The sequence below is a fragment of the Protopterus annectens genome, chromosome 7.part0 (genome assembly GCF_019279795.1).
Source record: "Protopterus annectens isolate FY-2018-M chromosome 7.part0, PAN1.0, whole genome shotgun sequence".
NCBI classification, from domain to species: domain Eukaryota; kingdom Metazoa; phylum Chordata; order Ceratodontiformes; family Protopteridae; genus Protopterus; species Protopterus annectens.
The window spans coordinates 139,911,868-139,935,550 of record NC_056739.1 but is presented as its reverse complement, the minus strand read 5'-3'; the positions used below and the strand labels follow the sequence as shown (position 1 = coordinate 139,935,550).

The 23,683-nt window shown below is 44.7% G+C and overlaps 1 protein-coding gene across 1 annotated transcript in view; it reads left to right on the top strand.

Moving 5' to 3' along the window:
- FANCE (FA complementation group E) overlaps positions 1-23,683 on the top strand; it is a 797,034-nt gene that overhangs the window by 663,513 nt on the left and 109,838 nt on the right. The window contains exon 10 of the mRNA XM_044076581.1: positions 23,185-23,310. Within this exon, the coding sequence (XP_043932516.1) occupies positions 23,185-23,310 (126 nt within the window). The remainder of the gene's footprint in view (positions 1-23,184; positions 23,311-23,683) is intronic.

Here is a 23,683-nt window from a genome sequence, read left to right as displayed (position 1 = left end):
ATCCCATGCTTAAATCCCTTCTAATCATTAATGTATGGTCCCAGTTATTCTCATTAGCTGTAATGTATAAATCTGATGTTGTCCTTTTCATTCTTTCTCAATGTATGGGTTACGGGTCTGACTCGGCCGCATTCCACAGACTTTGCATCTAACTTTCGAGCTCCTCCCTCTACCCATAATGTCCTAGTCCACCCGGAATACCTCAGCTCTCATTTGCCGCCATCTTACATGGGTGCAGATCCTTTCTCATAGCAATCTGTTAAAGATGGTTTTGTGAGTGCTTTCTCTCAAAATTTGTTTTATAGTTTTCAATATCTTTAAGTAACTTGCAGTATAGTTTCTTAGCTCCTCCATCCTTTACTGCTTAGCTTTGCAGTTTTCTTTTTCAGTACCGTTAGTTCTCTTAGCTTTCGAAGGTAATATTTCTTACCTAGCATCATTGATACTTTCTTCTTTACCTACTTTTCCCACCCTATTGCCAGGGTATTTCTTACTACCATTGTTTGTAGTCTCTTTTGCTAAAACCAATTCTTCTTGTATTTTTATATAGTTATGGCTGAGAGTAAGCTGACAGGGTTCAAAAAATGTACTTCCTGTGGGCACAAAATCCCAAGTTCAGATGCTCACAGAGAGTGCATTTACTGTTTAGGGGCAGCACACCTTAATACAAACTGCAGTATTTATGCAGCATTCAACTCAAGGGCTAAAACGAGTAAGTTAGTTCTGAAAGGATTATTGTCCTCCTCTTCTTTCTCCTCCGGGGCTCAAACTCCAGCAAACATACTAAGGTTGCATCGGAGCATAGGAAAAAGTCTTCTTTTAAATCTCCTAAGACTCCATTGACCTTGGAGCCTCTGCAGAAGTTATGAAGATCTTCGGATCCAACTTCATTAGATCTGAAAAGAAACACTTTAAATCCTAAGACCTGGGATGCAATAGTTATTTCGGGTAGCTATCCTTCTCAACTTATGGATCCAAAGCCTTCAGATCTGATTTTTGGAATTTGTAAAACTCCTAGAGCTCACTCACCTGAGTTTGTGGTTGATCCAGATGTTCATCGTGTTACCCTGCTGCAGTCATCACACTTGGGTTATCCTGCCAAAGTCTTGGCGTCGGTTGCTGCTGCTTCTTCCCTAATGTCAGTGCACCAGGGGTATATAAGAGGCATCTGACGCCATTTTCTTCAGTCTTTCTTGCCGCGCGGTGCCCGAAGCAGAAGCAGTTCGCAAGTGCCAGTCGGCTGACACCTGAGATTTTCGATTCTAATTTCAGTCCGAAGTCTTCAATAAAGCTAAGTACCCCATTGGGGAACCTTTTCTTGCCTCAGTCCGATGTCACAAAAAGTTAACAAATTCTTCTTTCTTGTGGGAAGCAAATACCTCATAAGGACTTCCATTCCTATTGTATTCCTTGCCTAAGCCCAGACCACGACGTCACAGGTTGTCGGTTTTGTGCTAGGTTTAATAAACGAACTATTAAATGCCGTTTTCATAGGTTCATAGGTTGGTACTAAGCTAACTGCTCTTGCGAGCCATTTTAAGCCTAGCCAATTATCCCTTGTGAGACTTGAACCCTGCACCTTGTGTTTGTAAGGCAAACACCTTAACCATTAGGCCACCCTCCCAACCTTTCTTTCCTTTTTGGGTGCCTCCTTCTTGTTGAGCTTGTAGGAACCCTTGTGCTGCAGCAGCTTCCCTTTGCTGACCAGACTCCTGAGTGACAACAAGAGGCGAGCGTTGTTGTTCTCCACATCGTAGCCCGCAGCCTTGAGTGCCTTCTTGAGTGCAGGGAGGGATAGCCCGTGCCGTTCTTTGGAGGCACCCACAGCCTTCACGGTCAGACTTTGCACGACATTGCTTTGGTAGGAAATTTAATTATATCATGCCGTCGGAGCAGCCGACGACTGGCATACATAAAAAACGCAAGGATAAGGACAGGCAGCCTAGAAACAAGCCAGACTCCGAGGCCTCTGCTGGGCCTGTCGCCGGTTCTCTGGTTTTCAGTGAGGCGCCTACGCAGCCCCTGACGACCGCAGAACTGGAACCCCAGACAGCCGTGGATTCTCAAGCTGAGTCTACTAGGCCGACGCAGCCATCTCCCGACACCGGAGCAGAAGACGACCCTGGTGCAGTAGAAACACCTTCGATTGCAGAAGGTGTCTTCAGACCGACTACCCTCACCATTAAATCTTATGCTAAGCTTAAAACTCATTTAAAAGTCAAGAAGACTGTACATCAGTCTACAGTTCAAGGCCCAATGCCTAAGAAACAGATGCTTAAGATGGCTGAAGATTGCATTACCCTAATCAGGGGTTCCCATCCCCCTCCTGATAAAAGACCAAGACAAGAGGAGGATTATGCTTCCTCTGACCAGGTTTCAGTTTCCTCAGATTCTTCTGAGGAACAGGATTACACTTTTCCACCTTATGAAGACTCTGATGCTGAAGACTCTATTCCCTCAGCATCTCCTCCTGAAGACTACTCCTTTGGGGAAACTTTACATACCATGAGGGAACATTTCCACTGGGAAGGCCAGGACTACTCTTGATTCTAAGAAAAGCTCCGAGAGTTCCTTTTACTACCCCAGCACAGACCTCTTGCTATCCCTCCAGTTTTAGATATTGTGGATGATGTTTACTTGGAGTCTAGTTTAAATCCAGACTCTCTACCTCCTGCTCCAGCCAAACTAGACAGATACTACAGCGTACCTGACTCTCACAAATTCCTTTATAAAAGCCCTGTGGCTGACCCAGAAACAATTTCCCAGGGTCCTAAGGGAGCTAAAGCTTCTATGGCTAAAATTCCTGTGCCCTCTGAAAGGGATTCCAGAGCCCTAGATAGATGGGGAAAGAAAATGTACACCTCAGCAACTCTGGCTATCAGAGCATTAAATTGTCAGTTTCACATGCTGAAATATCAGCAATTCCTAATTCTCAATTAAAACAAAAAATGAGCACACATACTGAACAGTCTGAATTCAAGGAAATGCAGGATCTGTTGCATGCAGCTGAGCAGGTGGGCAAACATACTTTACAATGCGGATTTGATTCGTTGGAAGCTTCCTGTAGAGCAGCTGTTACTGGCTCTGTCATACGTAGACATGCTTGGTTAAATGAACAAACCTTTCCTGATCATGTTAAAGCAAAATTATTGGATGCACCTTTACAGCAGGATGTATTATTTGGTGTCAAAGCAGAAGAGGTTTTAAAGAAAATGGAGGATAAGGCAAAGTCTATGCAGACGGTCAAGGATTTCTTGCAGGTACAACCCCCTCGTTTCAGCAGAAATTGGCCAACAAAAAACTGGTCCTTTCCAGCTTCTGACAGATCACAGAGGGGCAGATACAGATGCCCAAGGGGCAGAGGTCAGTCACAAGGCCCTTACAAACCTCGCCAATGGGGTACTGCTACCCAGGAAGGAGGAGAAGACAGGCCCCAAGCTAGCAGAAGACAAACACAATGACTCAATCCTCAAACTACCAAGCAAATCTCTCCTGGCAGCTCCCTTGGGAGGAAAATTAGCATTTTTTGCAGATTAGCATTTTTTGCAGACAACTGGCACATCATCACAAAAGACAAATGGGTCCTAAACATTGTCTCTCAAGGATACAGATTCCACTTTCATACCTTACCAAGGATTAAAGGAATACCAAACCTGCCACCAAATCAATGGGCAGAGGCACAAAAACAAATTACAACTCTCATGGACATGAGAGCCGTTCAGCAGGTACCTACACAGGAGCAAGGACAAGGATTTTACTCAAGACTCTTCCTAGTTCCAAGAAAGGACAAAGCATGGAGACCCATTCTGGATCTTTCAATTCTGAACACCTATCTGCAAGTACCAAAATTCAAGATGCTAACACTACAGCAGCTTCTTCCCATGCTGGGCAAGAATGCTTGGCTAGCAACGTTGGACCTCAAGGAGGCATACCTGCATGTCCCTATCAGACAAAATTGCAGAAGATGCCTCCACTTCATTGCAGATTCAACGCATTATCAATTCTCTGCACTGCCCTTTGGCTTATCTACTGCGCCAAGGGTCTTCACAAAATGCCTGGCACCAGTAATTGCATACTGCAGACAAAGAGGAATTCAAATATACCCATACCTGGACGACTGCCTTATTCAAGCAGAAAGCAAGGACATTCTTTTAAAGCATCTGGCATTTGTCAAACACCTTCTAAGTTGCCTAGGGTACACAGTAAATGAAAAGAAATCAAAACTAGTGCCCTCACAAAACATAATATTCCTGGGTGCCAGCTTGAATACAACGGCCCAGATGGCTTATCTCACGCCAGACAAGCAACAACAGCTGACTCAATATTTCAAAAGAATGGCAACAAAGACCCAACTCCCTGCAAGAAAAATTCTGCAGGCCTTGGGATTCATGGCATCTTGCATACTACTAATACCATTTGCAAAACTGCATATGAGGAAATTACAATGGTACCTGAAAAGCATATGGACTCAGCACAGCCACAGCTTGGAAACAATGATACCACTCATTCCCTGCCTTCAACAGGAGTTTCTATGGTGGGCACAGGCATGTCACATCAACAAGAGTCAGCCTTTCACCTTACCCACAGCCAGGCAAACTATGACAACAGATGCATTGGACTATGCCTGGGGAGCACACATGGCAGGACAGTGCATTCAGGGCAAATGGACTACAGATCAGAGGCATCTGCATATCAATCAAAAAGAAATGCTAGCAGTACAGAATGCTCTAACAGCTTTCAAGGACCTCTTACACCCAGGACAACTAATAATAAAGACGGACAATACCACAGTAATGTGGTACATAAACAAGCAAGGGGGCACACATTCCTACCCTCTATGCAGGCAAGCAATGACCTTGTGGAACACTGCACTGTCTTACGAGGTTCAATCACAAGCACATTTCCTGCCAGGAAAGAAAAACACATTGGCAGACGACCTAAGCAGAAACTTCATGGATCCACACGAGTGGAAACTAGATCCACAAGTATTTGCAATGATAGCTCAAAAATGGGGACGCCCAGACATAGATCTGTTTGCAAGCCCCCAAAACTACCAACTTCAAAAATTTTGCACAAGGACATTCCATCCACAAGCTTGGAAAGTGGACGCCCTCTCATTCAGTTGGAAAACATTAACAGTGTATGCCTTTCTCCACTGCCTCTTCTAGCAAAGGTACTGCTGAAAGTCAGATTAGAGAGGCCACAAATTATACTCATTGCACAAGACTGGCCACGCCAGCATTGGTATCCAATTGTAAGGAACATGGCCCACGGCCCACCATGGATTTTACCACAAATTCCTCACCTGCTCACCCAGCGAGACAATCAGATTGTACACAGCCAACTCAAGACTTTAAACCTGGCTGCATGGCAAATTACCTAAACAACCAGCCAACACCTCTATCCAAAGCTGTTATGGATGTCATTCAGGAGGCCCAGTACCAGGAAAACCTATTCAGACAAATGGAAAAGATTTTGCGCCTGGAACCAAGCTAAAGGCCAAAATCCCCTTGATCCAGACATTCCTCAGATTCTACAATATTTAACTGAGATGTTGCACAAAGGACTTTCCTTTTCATCTATTAAGATCCACGCCTCAGCAATTTCAGCTCATTACAACATGGATCCTCCTTTATTTTCACATCCACTCCTAAGGCAGTACCTCAGAGAGGCTAAGAACATAAGACCGCCAAGGAGAGCACCAACACCTACTTGGGATCTCAACTTTGTTCTGGAAAAGCTTACACTGCCGCCCTTTGAACCAGCTTTTTCAGCTGATTTAAAATTCCTTCATGGAAAACTGCCCTGCTACTAGCAATAACTTCAGCTAGAAGAGTCTCAGAGCTACAGGCACTAATGGTAGTGGAGCCTTTCCTCATTTTTCATCAAGTCAGAGTCGCCTTACAGACTAACCCTTCCTTTATGCCAAAGGTGGTATCCAATGTGGCCCTAAACCAAACCATTCATTTGCCCACCTTTTTCCCAAATCCCCAGAACAAAGGAGAAAGACTCCTGCACTCTTTGGACATTCACAGGCAATTGTGTTACTACTTGGATGAAACTAAGGCTTTCAGAAAAACTGACCAGCTCTTTGTAGCCTATGCTACAGGATCACAAGGAAAAGCCATCTCAAAACAGACTATTTCTAAATGGATAGGGCATTGCATACGTTTCTGCTACACACATCATGGGAAACCGGTACCTGCTAACATTAGGTCCAACTCCACCAGGGCTACAGCTACATCAGCAGCCTCTCTCAGGGGAGTGCCAACCAAGGATATTCTGGAAGCTGCAACATGGAGTTCAGTACACACCTTCACCAACCACTATCACTTACCTCTATATTCTAAGACTAGAGCTGGTTTTGCCACTGCAGTTTTGCAGGACCTACTAGCTTCTTCTAACCCTGTTTAACTCCACCTCTCATCCTTAGCTTTGGGATTCAACCCAAGTGTGATGACTGCAGCAGGGTAACACGATGAACATAGTACAGTTTTGTACCTACCATAAATGTAGATGTTCGAGTGTTCACCCTGCTGCAGTCCAGGTTACCCTCCCTCCATCCCCTCTGAACTAGCTGAACTTATCTCTACCACTCTGCCCTATACTACCTCTGTGGTGTATTTGCTTGTGCCTGAAGGTATTGCTTTATTTTTATCTAGCTATATATATATATTTTGCCTACCTATTGGGGGCACCTGACATCTGGGGCAAGAAAAACTGAAGAAAATGGCGTTGGATGCCTCTTATATACCCCTGGCGCACTGACGTCAGGGAAGAAGCGTCAGCAACCGACGCCGGACCAAGACTTTGGAATTCAGGCCGACTGCGGGACCGCCTGACGGCAGGATAACCCAAGTGTGATGACTGCAGCAGGGTGAACACTCAAACATCTACATTTATGGTAGGTACAAAACTGTACTTTTCTCCTCAGCTCTGATCCCCTCTCATGCAAACTCCGAGGAAGCATTCTAGATCTCAGTCCATTGCCTCATCAGTGAGGTCCTCCAGGAGTCTTTCTGAAGTTGAAGTGGGTAGGATGATGAGGAAGTTCCTGAGATCCAGATGGGGGTTGTACTGTCTCAGTCTTCCACTGGATCCGTGAACCTTCCTTCCACCTCTCATATAGTTGTATCTCCTTCTCCCATCTGTCCTTCGGATTTGGAGCCCTCAGATTTGAGAGTTCCAAGACAACTGATGTTGGAGCCGAAGAGGGTTACATCTTTGACTCAGATGGTTTCCATGACTATTTTTGACACTATACCCTTGGATTGGGATGAGTCTCGGAGCCGAAGCATCAGTGTTGGGTCTGCGGGGCTGGAATTTACTCCGATGCTGTCGGAGCTATCCTTGCCCCTCAGAGCCTCAGCACTAGATATCTCAGGTCTGTCTGTCTGCCTCAAGACATGGATCCACACAGAGTTGTGGATTGTCTGTTTTTAGAAGTCCAGGTTCCTGTGTGACCAGCCATGGCTACTCCTGGTCCATCTGCCTTCAAGGTGGTAGAGTGGGTGCTCTCTCATCCAAGAGACCTGGTCTCTCATACGTGTTTGGATTCTACCTTTTATCCCCCTATGATTTCAAGCTCTGATCCCATCAGACCTACTCCACAAAGTCAGCCAGTACCAACAGCATCCAGAAAATTCCTTTAGAGGAACTACCTCTCTCTCTGGACACCTCCCCAGAGCATCCCACTGAGGAGGTTTATTGTAAGAGAATGTGTAAAAGGAGACACATAGATTCTTCCCTTGGATTCTCTCACAGAAGATACTGACTTTGATGAGGGGGAAGGGTCCTCCACATCACCACCTCAAGAGATTTCATTTGGAGACATTTTGGAGATCCTTAAACAGAAATGTGGTTGGTCTTCAGATAATCCTTCCCCTGAGGAGTAGTATTTCTAGAAGCTTTTGGTGCTGGCGTATGTCTTGGAAGACTCTCCCAGCCAGTGAGCTCATCGACCTAGTCTCTCACATTAGTATAGAAGAAACTGGATTCTTTTGCATCTAATCTCACATTGTCCAGATAAGATTTTAGCATCTCCAAAAGACAAATCTCACTGGAGTAAATGAGTCCCCGGTGATGCAATGGTTGTGGCAGCAGCCACTTAAACAGAGTTAGCAAAACAGAGCTCCTCTGTCCATCTCCCTAGAGTTTCTAGGCCTTTGGACTGATTTGGAAAGTGCGTATTTGCTTTGGTATCCTGTGCCTTAAGGTCCCTGAATTATTTGGCACACTTTATAAGGCTGCAGAGGGATTTGACCAAGGAGCTCTCAAAATTCTTCTCTGAGTCTGTCTGTAGTGGACTACTAATGATATGGACATCCTACAAAAGGGCCTCACTGAGACAGATGCCTGGTGTCAAAGCCATGGCCTCAGGCTCAATGCCAAAAAGTGCATTGTCATCCCCTTTGGTAAAAACTCTTTACCCATGAACTACCACATAGGTGGTAGTCTACTTAATACCGAAAGTGTGATAAGAGATCTTGGGACACAGGTGGACAGTAGTCTCTCTTTTGATAATCACATCGCCACAGTGGTCAGGAAATCCTTCTATGTGGCACACCTCATCACAAAAGGGTTCTCATCCAGGAAAAAAGGGGTCATTGTTCCTCTCTCCTCATCACTCATTAGACCAATTATAGAGTACAACGCCCCTTTTGGTATGTACCTCACAAGACATCTGCAACAACTGGAAAGGCTGCAAAAATACCTCACAAAGAGGATTACTGGCCTCAAACAGATGTCTTACGCAGACCGACTCAAAAAACTCCAGTTTTACTCCGTCGCATATCACCTACTCAGAGGCGATCTCTGCCCAACATACAAAGCTATGTCAAACCCAGAGCTGTTGGACATGCTCCACTTAAAGAAATCACAATCCTTCCGAGCTACACGCTCTAGGGACCTAAACCTTGTCACCACAATAAACAGAACATGCTGGAGGGATAGATTCCTGCCCCAGAGACTTCTCTTACTCTGGAACAGACTACCTATCTATGTCAAACAGAGCTCCTCATTAGCACTCTTCAAGAAAAATCTTAATGATTGGATGGGTAATAGGAAATTCACCCCGGGGATCACTTCTGTGGTTCTGCCTGACAGGGGCACAGGAAAATAATTTCCTTGGGTGGCGAAAGCCAGGGCACCTTTTTGGCTAGGCTTGTATAAGCCCTAGGGCCAGTAGCCTAGTACCTACCTATGAACCTATAAAAGATCACCTTCGCAACTGGCCACTCTAGGCACCCATGAGGCTGATCTCACATGCTGCACAGGGCATCTCACAGGCGACTGGTTCGGGCATTGCCGTACGGAGACTGTTCTGGATGCGGCTGTGCAACTTTATGGAGCCTTTCAAGCCTTCTTTCATTATTGCTTCTTTTAATGGAACATCCTTGTTTGGCCCTTCTATAAAACAGACATTTTTCTGCAGTGAACAAGAAGGAAAGACCCTGTCTGCCTTAGGGATTCACTTTTCTACTCTTCAATGATCTTTTTCACAGAATCAAAGAGGAGGCAAGAAAATCTGGTTCCGTAAATCCCAAGGATCTTTCCAGGATTCACACAGAGACAACTCCTTCAAATGCAGAGGAGGGAGTTTAAATGCAAGACGCCATCTTCATGGGACAGAGGAGGCCTACAAAACCAGGGTTTCTGATATTCCTTCCTAGATAGATGCTTTCAATGCTCCTGAAGAACTCCCCAACTGCTCGTCTCTGGAGGCAGTCGGGGGATGCTTGCCCTTGCACCCAGATGCCTGGGCTGCTATAACAAAAGATTATTTTGTGCTACAAATAATATACAGAGGTTATTTCATACCATTTTTGCAGACTTCCCCAACCAGAAGAAGAAAGCTTCCCAATGTTCCACCTAGTCAGAAAGAATCTGCAGCTCGAGAGATTCAACAGCTGCTGAACAAGAGAGACATCCAGGAGGTCCCACCAGACCAAAGAGGATTCGGAACTTACTTGATGTTCTTTGTAGTGTCAAAAAAGATAAGGGATCTGAGACCAGTTTTGGATCTAAGCAATATAAATCATTATGTGAGGAAATCAAAGTTCCGAATTGTCACAGTTCAATCCATTCTAACTCTTTTCCGCAAAGACAATTGGATGTGCTCAGTCGATCTTCAGGACATGTACTATCATATCAAAATGAATAGACACTTCCAAAGATACTTGCACTTTTGGTTGGGAGCCCATCACTATCAGTTCAGAGACCTGCCCTTTGTACTTACAACAGCCCCCAGGGTGTTTACTGAGTGTATGACATTGGTAGCAGTTCACCTGAGACTGCAAGGATTGAGTGTTTCCACATTTAGATGACTGTCTCCTCACCTCCCCAACCAGGCATCTTCTAGAACAGTCAGGGACTATTTGCTCCAGATTTGCCAAACACATCATCGTCAACATTTCCAAATCCAAACTGCAACTGGTACAGAGCCTGGAGCTTATCGATGCTCATTTAAACACAATAAGTCAGACTGCTTCTCTTCCTCCTCATTGTACCGATGCAATCACGATGTTCATCGTGCTATACTGCTGCAGTCATCACACTTGGGTTATCCTGTCGTCAGGTGGTCCCGCAGTCAGCCGAATCCCAAAGTCCTGGTCCAGCGTCGGTTGTCTTCGCCTCTTCACTGACGTCAGTGCGACAGGGGTATAAAAGAGACAGCCGACGCCATTTTCTTCAGTCTTTCTTGCCGCGCGGTGCCTGCAGCAGAAGCAGTTCGCAAGTGCCGGTCGGCCAGCTCCTGAAATTTTCGAATCAAATTTCAGCCTGAAGTCTTCTCTAAAGCTAAGTACCCCGTTGGGGAAACTTTTCTTGCCTCAGACCGATGTCAGACAAAGTTAATAATTGTATTTCTTGTGGGAAGCAAATACCTCATAAGGATTTTCATTCTTATTGTATTCCTTGCCTAGGCCCAGACCACAACGTCTCTGGTTGTCGGTTTTGTGCTAGGTTCAACAAACATACAATTAAGCGTTGAGCAGAATTCGCCCAGCATTATTTTGGCAGAAAATTTAACTATAGCATGCCATCGGAGCAACCAACATCAGCAATGATTAAAAAACACAAAGATAAGGACCGGCAGCCAAGACCAGATACCGAGGCCTCAGCAAGGCCTGACGCCGGTTCTCCGGTTTTCAGCGAGGCGCCTTCGCAGCCCCTGACTACCGCTGATTCAGAATTTCTGACGGCATCCCAAACCGAAACAGTTGGGCCTCAGGATCCGGTTCCACCTCACTCCTCGGATGCCAGCCCCGACGGGGATCCGGAAATTTTGGATAGGCCTTCGGTCTCAGAGGGTGTTTTCAAACCGACAACTGCCTCTGCCAAGCCTTATGCTAAGCTCAAAGCCCCCTTGAAAGTTAGAAAACCAGGGCCACACCCCCCCCCCACAGGCCCCTATGCCTAAAAACAGATGCTTAAGATGGCCGAGGATTTAATTACCCTTATCAGGGGATCCCAACCCCCACCTGACAAAAGGCCTAGACTGGAGGAAGATTATCCTTCCTCTGACCAAGCATCCATTTCCTCAGGCATCTCTGACGACCAGGATTACTCCTTCCCTCCTTATGAAGACTCAGATGCTGAAGAGTCCATTCCCTCTGTCTCCCCCCCTGAAGACTACTCTTTTGGGGAAACTTTACACACCATGAGGGAACATTTCCACTGGGAAGGCCAAGATTACTCTGACTCCAAGAAAAGACTCCGTGAGTTTCTTCTTCTTCCACAGCATAGACCACTGGCAATTCCTCCAGTTTTAGACATTTTGGATGATGATTTCTCTGAATCCAGTTTAAACCCAGATTCCTTACCTCCAGCACCAGCTAAACCAGACAGATACTATTGAGTTCCTGATACTCATAAGTTTCTATACAAAAGCCCTAATGCAGACCCCGAGACCATTTCCCAGGGTCCCAAAGGGGTTAAGGCCTCTACTGCTAAGACTCCACTTTCTTCTGAAAGAGATTCCAGAGCATTAGAAAGATGGGGAAAGAAAGTGTATACGTCTGCCACTTTGGCCATGAGGGCATTAAACTGCCAATTCCACATGCTAAAATACCAACAGTATTTGATTACACAGTTAAAGCAGAAGCTGATCCCTCAGACAGATCAACTAGATTTGAAAGAGATGCAGGATTTGCTGCATGCAGCAGAACAGGTGGAAAAACATACCTTACAGTGTGGTTTTGATTCATTGGAAGCCTCATGTAGAGCAGCTGTCACAGGGTCTGTCATACGTAGGCATGCTTGGCTTAAAGAACAAGCCTTACCAGAACATGTCAAAGCAAAGTTATTGGATGCCCCGTTGCAGAAAGATGTGTTATTTGGTGTCAAAGCAGAGGACGTTTTGAAGAAAATGGGAGAAAAGGCAAAATCTATGCAAACAGTTAAATATTTTTTACAGGTACAACCTCCTCGTTTCAGCAGAAACTGGCCATCAAAAAACTGGTCCTTTCCTGCATCAGACAGACCCCAAAGAGGTAGGTACAGGCGCCCAAGGGGCAGAGGCCAGCCACAAGGTTCTTTCAGGCCTAGACAATGGCATACAGCAACTCAAAGAGGTGGAGACAAAAAGATCTCAACCCTTCAGGAAACAAACACAATGACTTCCCTTTTCGCCTGCCAAGTAAAATTGCCCTGGCAGCACCTTTGGGAGGGAAACTGGCTCTATTTCCACAAAATTGGCGCATCATAACAAATGACAAATGGATTCTGGACATTATTACCAGAGGCTACAGATTTCATTTCCACACTTTACCTCGGATGAGAGGCATGCCAAATCTGCCTCCAAACCAATGGGCAGAGGCTCAAACGCAAATTTCAGCTCTCATGGATATGAAAGCAATTCAAAAGGTACCTACAAAAGAGCAAGGTCAAGGTTTTTACTCAAGACTGTTTCTAGTCCCAAGAAGGGACAAAGCCTGGAGGCCCATCTTAGACCTCTCAATTCTGAACACATACCTGGAGGTACCCAAATTCAAAATGCTCACACTACAGCAGCTCCTTCCCATGCTGGGCAAGGAGTCTTGGCTGGTAACGTTGGACCTCAAAGAGGCATACCTGCATGTCCCTATCAGACAAGATTGCAGAAGATACCTGGCAGGTACAACGCATTATCAATTCTCTGCATTGCCTTTTGGCTTATCTACTGCGCCCAGAGTATTTACGAAATGCCTGGCATCAGTAATTGCATATTGCAGACAACGAGGAATACAAATTTATCCATATCTGGACGACTGCCTGAGCCAAGCGGACAGCAAGGACATTCTATTACAGCATCTGGCTTTTGTAACACAGCTGCTCAGTTGCCTAGGGTACACAGTAAACAAAAAGAAGTCAAAAACTAATACCTTCGCAACAGATAATATTCCTGGGTGCCAGCTTAAATACAACGACCCAGATGGCTTACCTCATGCCAGACAAACAAAAACAATTGACTCAGTTCTTCAAAAAGATAGCAACATTTACCCAGCTCACTGCAAGGAAAGTCCTGCAGGCATTGGGGTTCATTGCATCATGCATTCAACTAATCCCATATGCAAAGCTGCATATGAGAACATTACAATGGTACCTGAAAAGTGTATGGTCTCAACACAGGCACAGCCTCGAAACAAATATACCTTTCATTCCCTGCCTTCAAAAAGAGTTCCTATGGTGGGCTCAAGCATGTCAAACAAACAAGGGTCTTCCTTTCATCTTACCTCCAGCAAACCAAACCATGACAACAGATTCTTCAGACTACGCCTGGGGAGCACACATGGCAGGACAGTGCATACAGGGCAAATGTTCTGCAAAACAAATGCATCTTCACATCAACCAAAAGGAGATGCTAGCTGTGCAAAATACACTGACAGCCTTCAAGGACCTCTTGCATCCAGGACAACTTCTAATAAGGACAGACAACACCACAGTTATGTGGTACATAAACAAACAGGGAGGAACACACTCCTACCCTTTATGCAGACAGGCTATGACCTTATGGAACACAGCTTTGACCTACCAAGTACAACTACAAGCACAATTCCTGCCAGGAAAGGAAAACATATTGGCAGACGAATTAATCAGAAATATGGCAGACCCTCACGGGTGGCGACTACACCCACAAGTATTTTTAATGATAACTCAGAGATGGGGATGTCCAGACATAGATCTATTTGCCTCCCCCAACAGTTGCCAATTACAAAAATTCTGCACAAGGACTTATCACTCCCTAGCCTGGAAAGTGGATGCTCTATCATTCAGTTGGACAACACTGACAGTCTATGCCTTCCCTCCACTACCTCTATTGACCAAGGTATTACTGAAGGTCAGATCAGAGAGACCACAAATGATCCTCATTGCTCCGGACTGGCCACGCCAGCAATGGTACCCATTACTAAGGAACTTGACTCACAGCCCTCCATGGATCTTGCCTCAATTCCCACTACTGTTGACTCAGAAACAAACCCGTCACAGCCAGCTCAGAACTTTAAATTTAGCTGCATGGAGAATTCCTTAAATTATCAATCAACACTTCTCTCAAAGGACGTCCTGAATGTAATTATGGAGGCCAGGAGGCCCAGCACCAGGAAGACTTACTCAGACAAATGGAAAAGATTTTGTGCATGGCACCAGGCTAAAGGTCAAAATCCTTGGATACCAAACATTCCACACATACTGCAATACCTAACTGAGATGCTACACAAAGGCCTTTCCTTCTCCTCCATTAAGATCCATGCTTCAGCCATTTCAGCTCAATATAATACAGATCGCCCAATTTTCTCACACCCTTTACTTAGGCAGTTTCTCAGAGGGGCTAAGAATATAAGACCCTCTAGAAAACCACCAACACCAACTTGGGACCTGAACTTCGTTTTAGAAAAGTTAACACTACCTCCTTTCGAACCAGCATTCTCAGCAGAACTACAATACTTGTCTTGGAAAACAGCCTTGTTACTGGCTATTACCTCAGCATGCAGGGTCTCAGAACTACAGGCACTTATGGCAGTGGAGCCTTTCATCATTTTCCATCAGGACAGAGTCTCTTTACGAACTAACCCTACCTTCATGCCCAAGGTAGTATCCAGTGTGGCTTTGAATCAGACCATTCATTTACCCACCTTTTATCCTAACCCACAGAATAAAGGAGAAAGGCTCCTTCACTATTTGGACATTCACAGACAGCTACGTTACTATTTAGATAAGACAAAGATCTTCAGAAAAACTAACCAACTCTTTGTATCATATGCTGCAGGTTCACAAGGAAAGGCTATTTCAAAACAGACCATCTCCAAATGGATAACACGTTGTATCCGCTTTTGCAACTCGCACCATGGGAAGGCAGTGCCTGTCAATATTAGATCCCATTCTACCAGGGCTACTGCAACCTCAGCAGCCTTTCTCAGAGGGGTTCCAACCAAAGACATTCTGGAGGCAGCTACTTGGAGTTCAGTGCACACCTTTACCAAGCACTACCATCTTCCATTATACTCAAAAACCAGAGCTGGTTTTGCCACTGCAGTTCTGCAGGGCATTCTAGCATCACCTAACCCAGTTTAGTACCAGCCACCCTTCCATAGCTTTGGGATTCTACCCAAGTGTGATGACTGCAGCAGTATAGCACGATGAACATAGTACAGTTTTGTACCTACCAGAAATGTAGATGTTCGAGTGGTTATACTGCTGCAGTCCAGGTTACCCTCCGTCCATCCCCTCTACATACCAGGGTGTTAGTTACAACTCCATGTACATCAATCTATTGGATGCATGTCTATATGGTGTATTTGCTAACAGCTAGTACTATTGCTTATCTACTAAGGTATTGTTGCATAGCTATTGTATTGCCTTCCTAGTTGGGGGCACCTGACATCTGGGGCAAGACAAACTGAAGAAAATGGCGTCGGCTGTCTCTTTTATACCCCTGTCGCACTGACGTCAGGGAAGAGGCGACGACAACCAACACCGGACCAGGACTTTGGGATTCAGCTGACTGCGGGACCGCCTGACGACAGGATAACCCAAGTGTGATGACTGCAGCAGTATAACCACTCAAACATCTACATTTATGGTAGGTACAAAACTGTACTTTCCAAGTGCAGCAATTTCTTTCTCATCCTGTTCCTCCAGCCAGACTTGTTCTTCAGACTCTAGGTTCCATGGCAGCGTCTATAGTCTTAGTCCCATTAGCATGTTACTATATGTGTGTTCTACAGTGGACTCTAGCTGTTCAGTGGTCTGTTTTTCAACTCCCCCTGTCCTTTCCAGTCAAACGTACTTCTGTATGCAGAAACAGTTTTCATTAGTGGATCCAGCTGGGTGACATTTACGTAGGTTACCTCTTCGTTCTGTCTCCCCCGGTGGTCACAGTGACCACTAATGGCTCCCTACTGCATTGGGGGCATTTCTTGGGAAGCTGGTTCAAAGCATGTGGTCCCCCCAAGAGACCAATTTACACATCAGTGCCATAGAGATGAAGCCAAATCCTACTAGGATTGCAGACTTTTCAAGATGTTATCCCTCTGGGGACTATTGTGGTTCAAACTGACATGTCTGTGGTCTGGTACATCAACAAACAAGGCGGAGCTCAATTTTATCTCCTCCATTGAAAAGCTATGAGAGTGTGGTAACGGGTGATCTCCTCCAACTGCTTTTTGTGGCAACTGCACTTTCCAGGGGAATCCAACGTACAAGCAGACAAACACTGCAGGTCCATTCTTTTATCTCACAAGTGGTTTCTCAACCAGTCAGTGGCAGAGAATATTTTCCATTGATGGAGCCAAACTTGCTGCGATCTTTTTGCATCTTCCCACAACAACAAGTACAACAGGTACTTTGCCCTGATCCCCCCCCCCTCAGGGCAAGTCACTGAGAGATGTTCTAATCAATGTTTGGCTCTCCAGTTTCCTTTACGCCTGTCTGCAGTACCTCTGATTCCAAAAATTCTTACAGAAAGCCAGTCATTCGGTTGAAGAGCTCAGTTATCCCCATTGCTTCTTTTTGGCCTCACCAGGTGTGGTTTCCCTTCCTTTGGTCTCGTCTTTGTTATCCTCCTTGGTACTGGACCCCAGCCCAGACCTTCTGTAACATCCCTTGGGGATAAAGCATCCCAATATCCCAGGCCTCAAACTAACCGTATGGTTTCTTCAGTTCCATTAATAGCTAGACAGAGCAGGCTTTCTTCCCTGGTTCGTCATATACTTTGTCCTCTCAGAAAGCATCTACTATGAAGATTTACAAGAGTAAGTGGATAAGATTGTCAGTATGGGCCCTGAAAAGTGGCATTGATTCTTTTACTGCTCCTATTTCTTCAGTGTTGGAGTTTTTAGCTTCCTTTTTTTAAGGAGGGTGCTAGTTTTTCCATAATCAAAGTACAATTGGCAGGTATATCAAATTTTCACTCAGGAGACAATGGTTCTTGCTTGGCTGCTTCCAAGTTGTGCAAGGCTTTCCTAAAGGATGCCTTTTCGCTTAGACCTCCAGTGAAAGATCCATCACATCCTTGGGATTTAACATCAACAGCCCTTTGAACCTTCAGCAAAAACTGATTTAAAATTTCTTCTTGTAAAATTGCCTTCTTAGTTGCTATTACATATGCAAAAAGAATTTATGAACTCCAGGCTCATTCATCCAAACACCCTTGTATTATTTTTCACAAAGATAGCGGTACCTTATGAACCAGTCCCCCCTTAATACCAAAAGTAGTTTCTGATTCGAACATAAGTCAAAACCATTCATTTACCAGTTTTCTTTCCTACATTTTCAAATAAGGGAAAATACATGCTACATCTTTTAGATGTACATAGGCAACTAAGTTTCTATTTACATAGCATAAATGTTTTCAGAAAAACTGATCAGTTTGTCTGTTTTTCATCAAGCAGGCTGGGATTTCCATTTTCTAAAGTTATATTAGCCAAATGGATAACTAATTGCATTTCCTGGATATATTCCCAGCAAGGTCTCTCCCTACCAAAACCACCTAAGGCCCATTCAACCAGATCCATGGCCACCTCATCTGCCTTCTGGTATAGAACTTCCATTGATGATATTTGTGTAGCCACATGGTCTAATGCTCATACCTTTATTACTCATTACAGATTAGACATAATTTCCAGAAACAGAGCTGCTTTTGTTTCAGCCAGTCTCCTGAATATCCTTCCATGAAGGCCACCCAAGATTTGTATAGCTGGAGAGACTGTCCCATATGTCATGAAGGGCCACCCAAGATTTGCATAGCTGGAGACTCTGTCCCATACATCATGAAGGCCACCCAAGATTCGCATAGCTGGAGACTCTGTCCCATACATCATGAAGGCCACCCAAGATTTGCATAGCTGGAGACTCTGTCCCATACATCATGAGGGCCACCCAAGATTCGCATAGCTGGAGACTCTGTCCCATACATCATGAAGGCCACCCAAGATTCGCATAGCTGGAGACTCTGTCCCATACTTTGAGGAAGAATGAAAAGGGCAACATCAGATATTAACGTTATGTACTCACCATAACCATGAATCTGTATTATCCATTTTCATTCTTCCTCATCGCCCCTCACATCTTCCCCTGCCTGTCATCTTCTGGAGTGACCTGATGGACTTTCTGGAACCTCTTGTTCCAGGTTTGAGCCCTGGTTCTGTTAGTCTGCTTTTTCTCTTTTCATATTCTATGATATTTTTAACAGCATAGGTTCATAGGTTGGTACTAGGCTATCGGCCCTAGAGCCTATACAAGCCTAGCCATAACAATTCCCTGGCTATTTCTTCCCACACTATTTACTTCCCTGGACCCCTGTCTAGCAGGGTGACTGACGTGATCCCTGGGGTGAATTTCCTTTCTCCCATCCAATCATCAAGGTTCCCTTTGAAGAGGGCCAAAGAGGTGCTCTGCTTAACATGTATGGGCAGTCTATTCCAGAGTCTGGGGAGTCTCTGGGTCAGGAACCTATCCCTCCAGCATGTTTTGTTTATTGTGATGACAAGATTTAGATCCCTGGAGCATGTGGCTCTGAGGGATTGGGATTTCTTTTAGGTGTAGCATGTCCAACAGCTCTGGGTTTGACATGACCTTGTATGTTAAGCAGAGATTGCCTCGGAGTAGACGATATGCGACAGAGTATAGCTGGGGTTTTTTAAGGTGGTCAACATAGGGCATCTGCTTTAGGCCTGTGATTCTTTTAGTGAGATATTTCTGCAGCCTTTCCAGTTGTTGCAGATGTCTTGAGAGGTACATACCAAATGGGGCGTTGTATTTTATAATGGGTCTAATGAGGGATGAGTACGTTGGGACAATGACCTCCTTTTTTCTGGATGAAAAGCCCTTAGTGATCAGGTGTGCCACATAGAAGAATTTCCTGACTGTTGTGGCGATGTGGTTATTGAAGGTGAGACCACTGTTCACCTGTGTCCCTAAGTCTCTTATCACACATTTGGTGTTTAGTGTACTGCCACCTGTGTGATAATTCACGGGTACATGTTTTTTCCCAAAGGGGATAACTATACATTTCTTGGCATTGAGCTTGAGCCCATGGCTCTGGCACCAAGCATCTGTTTCTGTAAGGCCCTTTTGTAGAGTATCCGCATCATTTGGGGATTCAATAATGGCTCCCAGTTTGCAGTCATCTGCGAACTTTGTTAGCTAGAGTCCCTTAGTGTTAGCCTGTACTTCGGAGAAGAAGATGCCAAACAAGAGAGGTCCCAGGACTGAACCCTGATGTACTGTACTTGTCACTTGCCTGGAGCTGGATTTGGAGTCAGCTACTTTTACAGTGTGGGTTCTGTCAGTATGCCAGTTGGCAACCGATTGAGTGACGTAGGGATTAATGCCCAGCTTAGTAAGTTTATCTATGATTCCAGAGTGGGGGATGGTGTCAAAGGCCTTGGCGAGGTCCAGATAGGCCATGTAGACTGCCTTACCCTCGTCCACGGCTCTGGAGACTGATTCAAAGAAGTCAATAAGGTTCAGGAGACAAGATCGGCCCTTCACGAATTCAAACTGGGTGGGGTCCAATGTTTTAAGGTTGCCAGTGTCTTTGTTTATAAGTTCCATGATAATACTTTCCATGGCCTTGCAGGTCAGCTCGTCAGACTGATGGGGCAGTAGTTCCCGGGATCCAAGGTGGATCCCCCCTTGTGGAGTGGGATAACTGTAGCTGTGCACCACTCAGTGGGCACGAAGCCTGAGGTGAGGGTATGATTAAACATGACACTTAGGTGAGGTGCCAGTTCATTTTGTAGTTCATGTAGTACACAGTCCGGGATGTCATCTGGTCCCATGGATGCTGTATTGTTAGCTTTGGAGAGAGCATTTTTTACCTGTATGGCCGTTATTATCAGAATTTGGCAATCTTCCAGTATTGAGATAGGCCATTTAGGGGGTGAGAGGGGGGTGAAGTTGGCACTGAATCGATCTCCCAGGATATTGGCAATATCCTTGGGTCAGTATATTTAATGCCATTCTGTTGTAGTTCAGAGCAGATTTGAGCATTGCCATTTAGATTCTTGACATAACTATAGAATGCCTCGTGGTTGTCTTTGGAATCTTTGGCAATTTTATTTTCGTAACTAGCTTTTGAGGATTTTATGAGGGATCTCAGCTTCTTACTGAGGCTGGTAAGGGAGTTTTTTGCATCCTGGGATTTTCCTCTTTTCTGCAACTGTTTTTTCCTTTTGTTGTAAAGTTTGTTTATGGCAGGGGACCACCAGATTGGCTTCCTTTTTTTGGAGGAGAGCATCTTGGTTCTATTTGGGATGGCAGGATTCATGCGTGAGTGAATGTGCTCGTACAGTGACTTAGTGTAGGACTCAGCAGTCGAACTTTCAGTTCCCGTCTGCATGGGTGTCATGAAGTTTGTAACTTCTGACTTGAGTAGCATGAAGTTGGCTTCAGAGAAGTTTTTTATGGAGGTTTCCTTACTGGGGGGTGGAGGTGGGATGTGGATGTTAAGGGTGATTAGCTTATGGTCTGACCTGACCAACGAGGGAGTGACCATAGGTGTGAAGCATCGATTTCCCATGTTGGTTATGACCAGGTATAGGATATTGGAGACCCTGGTGGGACTGTGGATTAGTTGATCCAGGGCATTGGAATTTATGAATTACAAGAACCGTTGGGCAAGGGTTTTGGTGCATGAGTAGTTTTCCCAGTTAATGGCAGGGTAGTTGAAATCACCCAGTATTAGGGTGTTTGGTTGTATATTAATATTTTCCAGTATGTTTAGAAAGGTGTAGTGAGAATCTTGGGGCAAGGTGGGGGATCTGTAGCAAGCTACAATTTGGATTGCAGTCTTACCTAGTGTTAGTTGCACCTGGAGAATTTCAGACGCATTGTGTTGGGCAACTAACCTGGTGGTGTGAATATCCTTGGTGACTATGGACATTCCTCCACCTTTAGTGTTTTGATCCTGGTTTGGTAGCCTAAAAGTGTGGTAAGAGTTGTAGCCTGGTATTGCATGGGGTGCTCTCTGGAGCCTTGAACCAGGTCTCAGTTACTGCACAGATATCGATGTTCTCCATTTTTAGGAATGCCTCGAGAGAGTGCATTTTGAGCAAACTCAATCTGAAGTATTGCAGGTAGACTAAGGTATTGTGGGTAGAGGGAGGAGCTCGAGATTTGGATCCAAAGTCTGTGGATTGAGGCCGTGTTGGATCAAAGTTCAGATAACCCAAATACTGAGGAAGAATGAAAATGGACAACACAGATTCATAGTTAGGGTGAGTACATAACTTTAATTTATTGACCATGGGATGGGTAAGACCACTCTAAAAGCAAATTGAATGGATTATTTTGAGGAGAAAAAGGGAAGTTGGGCAGGTTTAAAATGGCCTAGAAAGACAACTAGCCTAGTACTTGCCTATTAAGCTATCTATAAAATGCTGGGGATGAGGAGACAGTCCAACTGGGCACTCCTAGACTTGAAGAAGTCATATGACAAGGTCCCAAGAAAGCTGATTTTGGCAGTCCTGAAGTGGTCCAAAGTCCCAGAACATGGCCAGAATTAGTACTGGCTGTTTTCAAGAACTCAATGACTCCTGTATAAACAGCGTTCAGACTTGCAGAAAGGATCTCAGTGGAAATAGGCATGCATCAGGGTTCATCTTGTAGCCTGCTCCTATTCATATTATTGAAGAACTACATTGTCAGATAGGTCGAAGGAGACAGTTACTGTATGCAGATGAGGTTGCACCACAGGTGGACTCTGAAAGGAACTTTAGCAAATGATGGAAGACCGGAATGTAAAACTGAAGGCATAGAGGATATAATTAAGTTCAGACAAGACAGTTGTCATGACAGCAAATGGGGGAAATCAGAAGAAGCTGAAAGCTGAGATAGATGGGAAAATAGTGGAACAAGTTAACAGTTTTAGGTTTCTTGGGGGGGTGTGGTTGAACAGCACATCGAAGTTAGAGTTAGTGGGGCTGCCACCAACAGGCACAGAGTATTAGAGGGTAGTGTGTAACAGAGGGCCTTGAAGTCAGCTGTAACAAATACTTGTAGTCACCATATGAAGTGATCTGTGAGAAGGCCCTCTGCACTATGGGGTTATTGTTTTACTACTTTCAACTGTCTACATGGCCTTTCCTGTTGCTGGGTGTGACATTTTGTATTATTGTGAATGTATACCTGTCTGGTGTGCTTGCTGAGTGCATGGAGGTTGCAGTGGAGAGTGCAGAATGTAAGCATCTTGTTTTTACCCAGCATTTAACATCATGGAGGCATACATGCCTCTGAGTTGTGGAGCTAGGCATGCTGTCTTGATTCACAGTGACATTGTAGAAGTGTCCAACCCTCCTAACACAGGAGCAGGAGACTTCAAGAAATTGTGCAGAGCTCAAGATCTCAGAAGTAGAAGATGTAGCAATTGTCTGTTGTGAAAGGTTTTTTTTTCATTAATGAGCTCATATGTAGCTGTATACCTGTTTTGTACAGCTGCTTTGAAGCAGGTTGAAACACTGTCTCATGTAGGTGATCTTTACTGTTTAAGAAAATTGGAAACTGGCCGAACGACATTGTAAAATGAACGTTTCTCATGAAAGCCCAAAATGTGCTGCTTGAGTTTTTGTTCCCCAAACGTTCTGCCCACCCCCCACCCCCACATATTGTATGTTTTTTTTTCTATGAAGTGAGTGTGTCTAATAAGATGAGATGTGTTTTGGTGTCATGAAGTTGTGCAGTTTAATTGTTGTTTATTTATTTTCCTAGATGGAACTGACACCAGAGGTATTCGATCGGTTTATTGGGAAGTTAAATGCAGAAGCCTCGGACTTCATGAAATCTGTAAAATATGCAAAGCTGTTTCTAGCTGTACTTACTAAATACCAGGGACATGTAAGTTCTCATTCCTTTAAACTTAACAGTTGCTAGCATTCATGTGTACTGTAATTAGTGTACCAATTACTTTGTGTCCACCTTTCATGGAACAAACTACTTTTCCTTATTCAACTTTGTAGGTCCCCCAGTGATCCTGTTCAGTTGCTTTACTAGCGTTCTACAATGCCAGTATGTAAGAAATTGTCCAAAACAGGAGTTTTCCCCACAGATCCACCAGCCTTATTTCTGCAACTTGCAAACTGTGGTCCCAATGGATCAAACCTAAAATATATCCACATTTACCCCATGTGCTTTGTGGCAGGGACTTTACATTCTTGGCTGTAATACAGATTCTGTGTAACCATGCAAAAAAGTGGGCAGTCTTATGGCC